The sequence below is a fragment of the Scyliorhinus canicula genome, chromosome 18, assembly GCF_902713615.1.
Source record: "Scyliorhinus canicula chromosome 18, sScyCan1.1, whole genome shotgun sequence".
In the NCBI taxonomy this organism is placed as follows: Eukaryota; Metazoa; Chordata; class Chondrichthyes; order Carcharhiniformes; family Scyliorhinidae; genus Scyliorhinus; species Scyliorhinus canicula.
In genome coordinates, this window is record NC_052163.1 from 77,739,148 (window position 1) to 77,751,990 (window position 12,843).

The following is a 12,843-nucleotide window of genomic DNA, read 5'->3' on the forward strand; positions in this document are numbered from 1 at the left end:
ATCAAATAAAGGCCTCAAATCATGATTAATTGGTGACTTTGGTGCTAGGTCAACCAGAGGGAACAGAACCATTTATCGAGGTCTGACTGCCTACTTAAGGGCTTGCTCTATAATTACAGTTTGGCATGCTGATCAAACTAAACAGGGCAAGGCAAGTGTTTTCCCACAGTTGAACATTTTGTTCTATACAAGCCTCAATAGCTCTTAAAGTCGTAACAGGGGATTAAGGCAGTATTGCAGCACAACGCATACCACAGGCTCACACTCTCTCCATTGTCACAATTGTAAACTGTCCAAGCCAACTGCTCCCCCCTACAAACCCTGCCACTCTGCCAACCCACCCAACCAATGAGTGTTTTCCTTGCTTTTTTGGAGAAATTTCAATGGGGAAAACCAGATTTTGTTGGATAAAGCTTGCTGTAAATTTCTATTGGTTTAATCATATTTGAAGGCTTTAGGGTACTAATATGGTTTTATATACTCGCTCAAACTTGTACGATTTCCATTTAATCAATTCAAGGGGCTATCATTTGGTCATGAAAGCCACGTGGAAAAGGACAGAGTGTCGCCATGCATTTCTGGCTGAGCAATTGAAATAAACTGACAATGCACTGGGTCACAATAGCTCAGTGATAATTCATTGTGAATCTCCATCAAGTGATTTGCTGTAACCTAATGGACAGATTCCAGGCTGCACATCATACACACCGAGACCAATACCTACTCAATGACTCATTGCACACAGCTCTGTACTTACATGTGTGTTTAAACGGTAGGACATCAACTCAAATTCTCCATCTGGTGGAATGAAGGAAATGGTTCTGTCGTTCTCGAATCGGGAGAGGCGTACACACTGGTGAAACTTCACATCTTCCAACTCCACAGATTTACTTTTCCCGCCTGCCTCAGGAAAGAATAGGGGAATCTCTTTTAAACATGGTTCTACATTGCAGCAACACGGCTTGCTTTTGCAAAAGAAACATTCAAAGAGCTTGTTAACTGATAACAGGAATGGTGAAAAAGAACAAACACTTGATTTTGTAACTTTAGTCAGAAATTTCCCAGTGTGAAGAAATATTGGTCAGTTCACAGCAGCAACTAATGGTCAGTTCTATGCCAGAGGTAAATGCTGATGGAAATTCCATTTACACACAGGTCTTCAATATTTCAATAACAGAGGGAGTGAGAATTGGTATCTTTTCACGTACTTAAAGATTTATTTGTCCTTTTCCAAAACTCACTCCTCCAAATATTATTTGAAATTTCATCCCAACAGAAAGGTATTTGTCTAGATTCTCTTACAGGAATGTCACCTGACAATATCTAATTATCAGGAATCACTGGTGAATTTAGTAAAATATCTATTATAGTTTCATTAATTTCAGACCTCATCTCCTTTCCAACCTGTGCAATTGTTTGCAGCAGGAACTTTATTTCAAAATGTGTAATTTGTTCGTGATCTGATTCCCTGTAATATTTGCATAAAACCCAGCTCCTCCCATGTCATCCCTGGAAAATGGACTTCTTTCCTCAAAGCACTGTGGGTGTTCTGACAACACACATGGACTGCCACGGTTCAAGAAGGCAGTTCACCGCCACCTTCTTGTAGACAATAAGTGGTCAAGCCAGCCACATGCATCCCATGAACAAATAAATTAAAAGAAAAACAAAGTGTGCTTCTGCCTCATTTCCCGGCTAAAGATGGGTATGCATCAACTATTAAGTAATGCCATTCCAGTGTCCCTGGAGTCTGGTTTGCAACCATCACTTGCAAGTGCATCAACATTTTCAATCTGACTTTGGGTTTGCTATCTCAAACCAGGCAGGCTAAGCGCAAAGCTTTCTGCCAGATGTGAAGCACTCCTCGGCTGAGCAGATTAGCAATAAGTATTCGCCGAATGGAACAATTCTTCTTGTGAAGAATACATAGCCATAGAATTCCTACTGTGCAGGCCATTCGGCCCATCGGTACACACCGACCTTCTGAAAGAGCACCCTACATGGGCCCACTCCCCCACCCTAACCCGTAAACCCTATCCCGATAACCCTAGAATTCCCACAGTGCAGAAGGCCATTTGGCCCATTGAGTCTGCACCGATCCTCTGAAGGAGCACCCTATATAGGCCCACTCCACCACCTTATCCCTGTAACCTCACTAACGTACACACTAAGGGGCAATTTAGCATGGCCAATCCCCCAACCTGCACTTCTTTGGACTGTGGGAGGAAACCCAAGCAGACACAGAAAGATCATGCAAACTCCACACAGTCACCCAAGGTAGGAGTTGGACCTGGGTCCCTGGCGCTGAGAGGCGACAGGCTAACCACTATGCCACCCCAAGATATATGAGCAAGACAGGAATACTTCTGAGCAATCCCTTTGATGCTTCTTCTAGATTTTTACTTCTAGCAAGCATCAGACTAAGTTTCAAACAACATTAGTGCATTATCAGTGAAGCAAAGGCAGACAGCATTGTCAGAGACCCCTTCTCCCAGGCTTTTCCCTCTTCCAGACCCTTCCATCAGGCAGAAGATACAGAAGTCTGAAGACCCGCACATCCAGACATAGGAACAGCTTCTTCCCCACAGCTACTAGAGTCCTCAATGACTCTGCTTGGACTGAGCTGTTCCTTGTAAGAACACTATTCACGATGCCCTGTGTTGCTCTTGCTCATGCATTTGCTTCGTTTGGCCCTTGTTCCGCACAGTAACCAATCAATATTTGTCGATGTAATATTTGAGAATGTATTTTGCAGATTATTCTTTTTGGCTACTACGTACAAACTGTGTACATTCCCTTGGCCGCAGAAAAATACTTTTCACTGTACTTCGGCACATATGACAATAAATCAATCAAATCAATTAAAGATATCACAAAAATATGGCTACAAAGCAACAGTTGAGAGTACATCATTGTCAGCTGTGATCCTGAGGATAGCATGATGCTACATTAGATAGAGAAATACAGCACAGAACAGGCCCTTCGGCCCACGATGTTGCGCCGAACTTTTGTCCTAGGTTAATCATAGAATTTTGGACAATTTTTCATGGCCAATCCACCCAACCTGCACATCTTTGGACTGTGGGAGGAAACCGGAGTACCCGGAGGAAACCCACGCAGTCACGGGGAGGATGTGCAGACTCCACACAGACAGTGACCCAAGTCGAAATCGAACTTGGGACCCTGGAGCTGTGAAGCAATTGTGCTATCCACAATGCTACCGTGCTGCCCTTAAGAAGTTAACCTACACTCCATTATTCTACCCTAATCCAAGTACCTATCCAATAGCCGCTTGAAGGTCCCTAACTTTTCCGACTCAACTACTACCACAGACAGTGCATTCCATGCCCCCACTACTCTCTGGGTAAAGAACCTACCTCTGACATCCCCTCTATATCTTCCACCATTTATCTTAAATTTATGTCCCCTTGTAATGGTGTGTTCCACCCAGGGAAAAAGTCTCTGACTGTCTACTCTATCTATTCCCCTGATCATCTTATAAACCTCTATCAAGTCGCCCCTCATCCTTCTCCGTTCTAATGAGAAAAGGCCTAGCACCCTCAACCTTTCCTCGTATGACCTACTCTCCATTCCAGGCAACATCCTGGTAAATCTCCTTTGCACCTTTTCCAAAGCTTCCACATCCTTCCTAAAATGAGGTGACCAGAACTACGCACAGTACTCCAAATGTGGCCTGACCAAGGTTTTGTACAGCTGCATCATCACCTCACGGCTCTTAAATTCAATCCCTCTGCTAATGAACGCTAGCACACCATAGGCCTTCTTCACAGCTCTATCCACTTGAGTGGCAACTTTCAAAGAACTATGAACATAGACCCCAAGATCTCTCTGCTCCTCCACATTGCCAAGAACCCTACCATTAACCCTGTATTCCGCATTCATATTTGTCCTTCCAAAATGGACAACCTCACACTTGTCAGGGTTAAACTCCATCTGCCACTTCTCAGCCCAGCTCTGCATTCTATCTATGTCTCTTGAAGCCGACAACAGCCCTCCTCACTATCCACAACTCCACCAATCTTCGTATCATCTGCAAATTTACTGACCCACCCTTCAACTCCCTCATCCAAGTCGTTAATGAAAATCACAAACAGCAGAGGACCCAGAACTGATCCCTGCGGTACGCCACTGATAACTGGGCTCCAGGCTGAATATTTGCCATCAACCACCACACTCTGTCTTCTATCGGTTTGGTGCAACTTAGTTCTTTCTTGATTGGAGAGAAAGAAACAACACCAACAAGACAAAATTAATTTCATATTTTTGCTGAGAAAATTGTTTCCCCCCCGCTTTAATCTTCTCTCCCCCTTCCCTCCTGAAAGTGGTGGCATGCAGCCCATGAATCCGCACAACCTTTGGTTACCTGTGAGCTGGGACACTGGACTTTTGTAAAACTGAATTCAGACACAGTGTCCTCCCCTGTCAGCCAGATAAATATGTACAGTGCCCCTTCCTCTTAGATTAAATTATAACATACTGTACCAACAAACCTCCCACTACCCCAACACAAATAAGTGTTATAAAATGTTAACAGGATTACACATGGTAGATTCAGAAAGAATGTTCCCGACAGTGGGGGAGGCTAGAACTAGGGGTCATAATTTGAGGATAAGGGGTAACTCTTTTAGGACTTAGGCGAAGAGAAATTCCTTCACCCAGAGAGTGGTGAATCTGTGGAATTCACTACCACAGAAAGTAGTTGGGGCCAAAACATTGTGTAATTTCAAGGAGGAATTAGTTGTAGCTCTTGGGGTTAAAGGGATCAAGGGATATGGGTCTTGCAGAAAACACAACTATTTACTGACAGCAGTGTTTTCATGAGAGATCTTCTTTGGTTCAACAAACAGCTGCTTCAATCCAGTGAAATTAGAAGGAACAGAACCGGCAGGAATCGTCCTAATGGTTTGGCGTGGTCAATTTACTTCCTAACTACAGGATGCCCGAGAACTGCTGGCACAAACAAGGCAGCTGGTGGTTTGTGGGCAACAGATCTCTGTTGGCCAATACATCATCTGGAAATTAATTGGTTTCATAAAAAAAATGACATTTGGCATTTCGATGGGAGTAATCTGGTTTATTTTGTCAGTTATTCGTGTTGTCTTGACAGCAGCAACAGTGAAGAGCTGGGCAACTAAAACATTCACACAGCTCAGAGTAGGGGAGTTCTCACCACTGTCTGAACAAATATTTAACCCCCAACCAACACAACTGGTTATTATTCAGACAATAGAAGCAAATGGTATTAAAGGGAAACTGGTAACATTGGTGTGTTTTGGGACAAGGATTAGGAGGAAAAACTAGAGAGTACTTTGCAGTTAGATTCTCCAGGGATGAATTGGGTCTGTGCTGGAGCCAATGCTGTTCTCGTTTGATATAAATAGCCTGGGAACAGGAGGATAATTCTGAAGTCTCTAGATGATAGTATTTACTACGTTCTCACATATTGCAAGGCAAGATATGAGCAGATATGAAGAGGCTTGACAGGGCAAACACTGAATGGTTGTTTCTACTGACTGAGAAGTTTAAAACTCAGGCCACAGTCTCAGGATAAGGGGGCCGATCATGTAGGACAGAGATAAGAAGAAATGTCTTCACTCAGAAGGGTTGTGAATCTTTGGTTCTCTACCTCAATGGGCAATGAGTGATCTCAGTCTCAACAGGCCATATGGGCAACTCCTGTTCCTGTATCTTCTATACTTCAGGTGGAAAGAGGGCGAATAAGATGGGCAAAAAATAATAGATTAAATTCAATGTGGGTAGGCGAGGCACTTTGGGAGAAATAACATGGAGAGGCAGTATAGTCTAAATGGTGCTATTCTGAACCAGTAAAAGTAAAATTGCCATAGTCCCAGATGACTGCGTTCTCCTTTGAGGGGAAGAGCGGACTGATGACGATTTAACCTGAGGATCACTACACCTCAGGTGAGGGGCTTGGTTAAGAAGGCAGGGCCTTCATGAATAATCTCAGCCGGTACAGGAATCAAACCCGTCACAAATGAGCCGTCCAGTCAACTGAGCAAAATCAGCACCCCCTAGAAGAACAAAGGGCCTTGAAGTGCATATTCACATCTTTGGAGAATGCCGGGTAAATTGAAAAGACAGTCAAGAAAGCACTTGGGATAATTAGCTGTATAATAGGGGCACTGAATACAGAAACAAGGACATAGTATTAAATTATTGCAAATCTCTGGTTAGGCCTCAAGCTGAAACATGTTCTATAATTCTGAGGACCTCAGTTTAAGAAGCATATCACAACCCTGGAAAGGGGGGAGAAAGGGGTTCATCAGGATGCTAACATGGATGGTAATTAGCCATAGCCGTATGGGCGGCTGGTAGCACAGTGGTTAGCACTGTTGTGTCACAGCGTCAGGAACCCGGGTTTGATTCCCGGCTTGGTTCACTGTCTGTGCGGAGTCTGCACGTGCTCCTCGTGTCTGCGTGGATTTCCTCCGCGTCCTCCAATTCCCTCCCACAAGTCCCGAAAGACATGCTTTTTAGATGAATTGGACATTCTGAATTCTCCCTCTGTGTATCCGAAACTGTAGTGAATAGGGGATTTTCACAGTATCTTCATTGCAATGTTAATATAGGCCTATATGTGACAAGATTATTATTATTAGTCCTCAGGAGACTATAGACATCTCTCCCCTATAATCTGGTTCGAAAAGCTTGAAGGATACCACTTTGCACCAAACATGGGTTGGGGTACGGAGTCTAGCCTCCGTGAACTGCCACAGCCTGGGGGGAGGGGCATTCTGCACTACACTCTAGTCATCTGGCCAAGTGAGTTAACTGACCACCACATAGCAGAGATGGAAGAATTCACTTACATGGAAACACCCAAGAAGCTGAGAATGTTCTTGCGATATAGCAAGTAGGAAGAAACTATCCTTTGGCAAGTGGGTGACAACCAGAGGTCACAGATTGAAAGTAATTGGCAAATAACACAAGGGATTCTTCACACAAGAGCGTTAAGATCTGTAATGCACCAGCTGAAAGGGTAGTGGAACCAGATTCCACATGAACTTTTCAAAAGCAATTGGACATGTGCTTCAAGAGGACTAATTCGGCAGGTTACATGGAAAAAGTTGGGATGTGGGACTAAATTGGATAGCTCTCTCAGAGCTAAAACATGCAAATTAGGCCAAATAGCGTAATCTCTAATGGAAGGTCACAGTGTTCATGGGACCTTGCTGCGTGCGAATTGGCTGCTGCTTCTACCTGCACTCAGCTACTTTGATCTTGTTTTTAGTTTGCGCTTGGGACACCCTCGCCGCCACTGCCACCGTCTTTCCGAGATTAAAGAAACACTTGCTGACATTAAGGGACAGAATCACGTTTCAGATCGTTCCAGTTTACTTTAATTCTTTCATGTTGTGAATCAAAACACCTGAACATTAAGTATTTGGGAGCACATCGCTAAGCCTCCTCGTCTAATCAATGGAATCAGCTCGATTTGTGACCCAACTCCTTTTCCCCATATCCTTAGCATCTTTGGTTAACAAAAATCAATAGATCTCAGATTGAAAATTCATTGACCCTGCACCTGCTCTCAAAAGAAAGAGTTTTCCACAACTCTTTGCACATAAAAAATATTTCCTAACTTCATTCTGGAAACGTTTAGATCAAACTTGTCAGCAGAAACACATGTCAGTTATCCTTAATATCGCGGAAACTTGGATCAAATCTACAGGGCAGCATGGTAGCATAGTGGTTAACACTGTTGCTTCACAGCATCTGGGACCCAGGTCTGATTTCCGGCTTGGGTCACTGTCTGTGCAGAGTCTGCATGGTCTCCCCGAGTCTACGTGGATTTCCTCCAGGCGCCCCGGTTTCCTCCCACAGTCCCGAAAGACATGTTTGTTAGGTGAATTCTGAATTCTCCCTCAGTGTACCCGAACAGCCGCCGGAGTGCGGCAACTGGCGGATTTTCAGTGACTTCATTGCAGTGTTAATTGAAAGCCTACTTGTGACACTAATAAAGATTATGATTATGATTATTATACTCTTGAGTTTGTGCAATCTCCCCTCAGTTAGGAGTGTGGCCAATAAGGTTACCAACATTTATTGCCTTCTCTAATTGCCTTTGAGAAACTGGTGATGAAACAGCTTCTTCAATACAAGTTTCTGTGGCTTGCTGGACGATTTCAGAGGGTAGAACATAGAACATAGAAAAATACAGCACAGAACAGGCCCTTCGGCCCATGATGTTGTGCCGAACTTTTGTCCTAGATTAAGAACCCATCATTCTACCGTAATCCATGTACCTGTCCAATAGCCGCTTGAAGGTCCCTAATGTTTCCGACTACTTCCACAGGCAGTGCATTCCATGCCCCCACTACTCTCTGGGTAAAGAACCTACCTCTGACATCCCCTTATATCTTCCACCATTCACCTTAAATTTATGTCCCCATGTAATGGTTTGTTCCACCCGAGGAAAAGGTCTCTGACTGTTTACTCTATCTATTCCCCTGATCATCTTATAAACCTCTATCGAGTCGCCCTTCATCCTTCTCCGTTCTAATGAGAAAAGGCCTCAACCTTTCCTCGTACTCTCCATTCCAGGCAACATCCTGGTAAATCTCCTTTGCACCTTTTCCAAAGCTTCCACATCCTTCCTAAAATGAGGCGACCAGAACTGCACACAGTACTCCAAATGTGGCCTGGCCAAAGTTTTGTACAGCTGCATCATCACCTCACGGCTCTTAAATTCAATCCCTCTGCTAATGAACGCTAGCACACCATAGGCCTTCTTCACAGCTCTAGCCACTTCAGTGGCAACTTTCAAAGATCTATGAACATAAACCCCAAGATCTCTCTGCTCCTCCACATTGCCAAGAACCCTACCATTAACTCTGTATTCCGCATTCATATTTGTCCTTCCAAAATGGTCAACCTCACATTTTAAGTCCATCTGCCACTTCTCAGCCCATCTCTGCATCCTATCTGTGTCTCTTTGCACCGGCAACAGCCCTCCTCACTATCAACAACTCCACCAACCTTCGTATCATCTGCAAATCTACTGACCCACCCTTCAACTCACTCATCCAAGTCATTAATGAAAATTACAAACAGCAGAGGACCCAGAACTGATCCCTGCGGTACGCCACTGGTAACTGGGCTCCAGGCTGAATATTTGCCATCCACCACCACACTGACTTCTATTGGTTAGCCAATTTGTTATCCAACTGGGCAAATTTCTCACTATCCCATGCCTCCTTACTTTCTGCATAAGCCTACCATGGTGAACCTTATCAAATGCCTTACTAAAATCCATGTACACTACATCCACTGCTTTACCTTCATCCACGTGCTTGGTCACTTCCTCAAAGAATTCAATAAGACTTGTGAGGCAAGACCTACCCCTCACAAATCCGTGCTGACTATCCCTAATCAAGCAGTGTCTTTCCAGATGCTCAGAAATCCTATCCCTCAGTACCCTTTCCATTACTTTGCCTACCACAAGTAAGACTAACTGGCCTGTAATTCCCAGGGTTATCCCTATTCCCTTTTTTGAACAGGGGCACGACATTCGCCACTCTCCAATTCCCTGGTACCACCCCTGTTGACAGTGAGGACGAAAAGATCATTGCCAACGGCTCGGCAATTTCATCTCTTGCTTCCCATAGAATCCTTGGCTATATCCCGTCAGGCCCGGGGGACTTGTCTATCCTCAACTTTTTGAAAATGCCCAACACATCTTCCTTCCTAACAAGTATCTCCTCGAGCTTACCAGTCTGTTTCGCACTGTCCACTCCAACAATATGGCCCCTCGCATTCGTAAATACTGAAGAAAAGTACTCGTTCAAGACCTCTCCTATCTCTTCAGACTCAATATACAATCTCCTGCTACTGTCCTTCATCGGACCCACCCTCGCTCCAGTCATTCTCATATTTCTCACATGTGTAAAAGGCCTTGGGGTTTTCCTTGATTCTATCCGCCAAAGATTTTTCATGCTCTTTCTTCGCTCTCCTAATCCCTTTCTTCAGTTCCCTCCTGGCTATTTTGTATCCCTCAAGCCCCTGTCTGAACCTTGTTTCCTCAGCTTAACACAAGTATCCTTCTTCCTCTTAACAAGACATTCAACCTATCTTGTCAACCATAGTTCCCTCACTCGACCATCTCTTCTCTGCCTGACAGGGACATACATATCAAGGACACGTAGTATCTGTTCCTTAAACAAGTTCCATATTTCAATTGTGTCCTTCCCTGACAGCCTATGTTCCCAACTTATGCACTTCAGTTCTTGTCCGACAGCATCGTATTTAGCCTTCCCCCAATTGTAAACCTTGTCCTGTTGCACACATCTATCCCTCTCCATTGCTACAGTGAAAGTCACAGAATTATGGTCACTATCTCCAAAATGCTCCCCCACGAACAAATCTATCACTTGCCCTGTTTCATTACCAAGTACCAAATCCAATATGGCCTCCCCTCTGGTCAGACAATCTACATACTGTGTTAGAAAAGCTTCCTGGACACACTGCACAAACACCACCCCATCCAAACTATTTGAGGTTTGAGACTATTTGGGACTATTTGGGTAGTTTAGAGCCAACCACATTGCTGTAGGTCTGAAGTCACATGGAGGCGAGAGCGGGCCAGAGAGGATGACAGATTTCCTTTCCTCAAGGACATTAGAACTAGCTGGGATTTGACAATAATTTGACAGTTTTATGCTCACCATTACGGATACCAGCCTCTATTCCAGATTTTAATGAATTAATTTAATTCAAATTCCCCAGCTACCATGGTGGGATTTGAACTCATTTAATCCTTGGCGATTAGGCCTCATTCTGTTAACCTTCATTGCAGTCCCTCAAAGACCAATGTATCTTTCCAACTGTGTCGTGGGCAGAACTGAACAGTACACCAGGTGTGGTTAGGGGCTTTGTATAGCCTTAGCGTAATTTCCATCCCCCTACATTTTAGTCTTCCATATATAAAGGCCAGTATTCCATTGGATTGTTTTCCCTTTGATTGTATTTTTTCCTACATTTTAATGATCAAAGTACTTGGACTGCTAATGTTCCCAAATTTGCACCATTTCAAAAGTAGTCTAATGGATCATCTTGAGGTCCAACCAAAGTGGATAACATCACATTTTCCTCAATTGAAGTACAGCAAGATCCCACAAACAGCAGCGAGGTAAATGAATACCCCGTCTTTTATTTAGTTGATAGATTAATACTTGGCAGGATTCCGGGGAGAACTTCCAGCGCTGTTTCCAACAGTACTGCAGGATCTTTACACCTCCCCAAGAGGGTGGGCAGGACCTTGGTTTAATGTTTCCTCTAAGGGATGGCATTTCTGACAGTGCAGGTCTCCCTAACACTGTTGTTGTCAAGTCCCCAGATTGGGAGCTGAACCCACATTCTTCTGACTCAAGATTGCTACCACCGAACACGGCTGAAACACTTTGCCCCATTTCTCCAGCCCTATTTCTCCACGTTTTCATCAGGTTGGTAGACTTCTGTTTAACTACAACTTTGTACATATAAAGATGTCAGCATGAAACTTCCCAAACCTCTGGACCAAATCTCCCAAGTGCATTAGACATTCCCACAGAGTTTTTGCCATTTCCGCTTTACACAAAAGAAACACATCAGCAGATTTTATCTCCGACACACAATTACTACATTGCTTGGTATAATACTGTAACGGAAAAGATACTCACGGCCCGTGTTCTCAAATAATACTTTGTCATTTAGTCCGAGTCTCAACTCTGGCATTCCTGATAGAAATACTCTCATTTTGATAGAGCCCACTATTTCACTACGTAACACATTTCCATTAGCACTAACCTGGAGTGAATGGAAGAAAGACAATGACATCTCTGAAACTGATTCACACGGATTTCCATTTCAAATCAAGTGTATAAAGCAATTTACTAACAGTCAAGAATAGGAGAACACCAAGTTATAAAATATTCAGGAATCTAGGATTTGTGAGTATATTTTTAAAACACATTTTATGAATGTTTATTAATTCCCGTACCAGCCTCCCCGAATAGGCGCCGGAATGTGGCGACTAGGGGCTTTTCACAGTAACTTCATTTGAAGCCTACTTGTAACAATAAGCGGTTTTCATTTCATTTCCATTTCATTTCATTTGATGTTCATCAAGGTGAGAAGCATCAATATTAGGAATTGGAGCTTTTTAATTCTTTCGTTGGCACTTTTAAGAACATTTACTACTACAAGAAGCACCAGACATCTGCCCGAATACCCTGGCCTCTACAGAAGTCCAACATCCATCGCTTGGATCTGACCTGGCATGGTGGCACGGTGGTTAGCAGTACTGTCTCATAGCGCCAGGGATTCAAATCCGGCCTTGGGCGACTGTCTGCGCTAAGTTTGCATGTTCTCCCCGTGTCTGCATGGGTTTCCTTCAGGTGTTCCAGTTTCTTTCTATAGTCCAAAATGTGCACGTTAGCTGGATTGCCCAAGCTAAATTGTCCCTTAGTGCCCAAAGATGTGCAGGTTAGGTGGGGTCATGGAGTTATGGGGATAGGGTGGGGTGCTCTTTTGGCAGGTCGATGCAGACATGATGGGCAGGATTCTAACTGCTTGTATTTTCATGCAATTAACATGGGGTGAATCAAACCCAGGATTCAGAAGTAAATACACTAATCCACTGCAGATATCTGCCACGAATACTGCTTGAAACATAAATCTTGGCCTCTCCCGCTTCCTCCCCAGGGTATCCAATGTTCCAATGTTTAAAATTTAGTTGCTCTGCCCCGTACTATTCAGCATGCGGCTTCTTTAAGTATTTTGGCACAGCAAAGTTATTAATCACAAAACAAGGCACATTCACAT

General features: G+C 43.8%; 1 protein-coding gene across 1 annotated transcript in view; it reads right to left on the reverse strand.

Annotated features, from left to right (window-relative positions):
- LOC119953662 (AP-1 complex subunit mu-1) overlaps window positions 1–12,843 on the reverse strand; it is a 159,587-nt gene that overhangs the window by 101,522 nt on the left and 45,222 nt on the right. Inside the window, exons 6-7 of the mRNA XM_038778150.1 lie at window positions 11,700–11,826; window positions 758–900 (exon numbers count right to left, since the gene is read on the reverse strand). Of these exons, the coding sequence (XP_038634078.1) occupies window positions 758–900; window positions 11,700–11,826 (270 nt within the window). The remainder of the gene's footprint in view (window positions 1–757; window positions 901–11,699; window positions 11,827–12,843) is intronic.